Below are 290 nucleotides of genomic sequence, written 5' to 3'. Positions count from 1 at the left end.
ACAACCCAGCCACTTTTCCATGGGCCGCTACCTGCCCTTCCTTGCCCAGGTGGGCTGCGACCCACCTAACCCACTGGGAAAAACCAGCTCCCGACAGGGGCCACCTGTGCCACCAGCCCCACTGATGGGCAGGATCCAGCTCAAGCTTTCCCCCAGCCCCGCTGGGTTCCCTGCTCGGTTGTCCCAGCCCCTCCAAGCCCAGCACTCACCCAAGTTGACGAAGCTCATGACCATATCAGCCTCGGTGAGGAAGTTACTGTCCTGCAGACTGGCCAGGGGCGGCCCTTGGG

At 63.4% G+C, this 290-nt stretch overlaps 1 protein-coding gene across 1 annotated transcript in view; it reads right to left on the bottom strand.

The window, feature by feature from the left end:
- BMP7 (bone morphogenetic protein 7) overlaps positions 1-284 on the bottom strand; it is a 43,073-nt gene extending 42,789 nt beyond the window's left edge. Inside the window, exon 1 of the mRNA XM_009069244.1 lies at positions 210-284. Coding sequence (XP_009067492.1) covers positions 210-234 — 25 coding nt within the window. The 5' untranslated portion in view covers positions 235-284. The remainder of the gene's footprint in view (positions 1-209) is intronic.
- Between the last annotated feature and the right edge of the window lie 6 nt (positions 285-290).

Source organism: Acanthisitta chloris, unplaced genomic scaffold (genome assembly GCF_000695815.1).
Source record: "Acanthisitta chloris isolate BGI_N310 unplaced genomic scaffold, ASM69581v1 scaffold10912, whole genome shotgun sequence".
Lineage (NCBI taxonomy): Eukaryota > Metazoa > Chordata > Aves > Passeriformes > Acanthisittidae > Acanthisitta > Acanthisitta chloris.
Note: the sequence above shows the minus strand (reverse complement) of the source record. Positions and strands in the feature narration are given on the sequence as shown.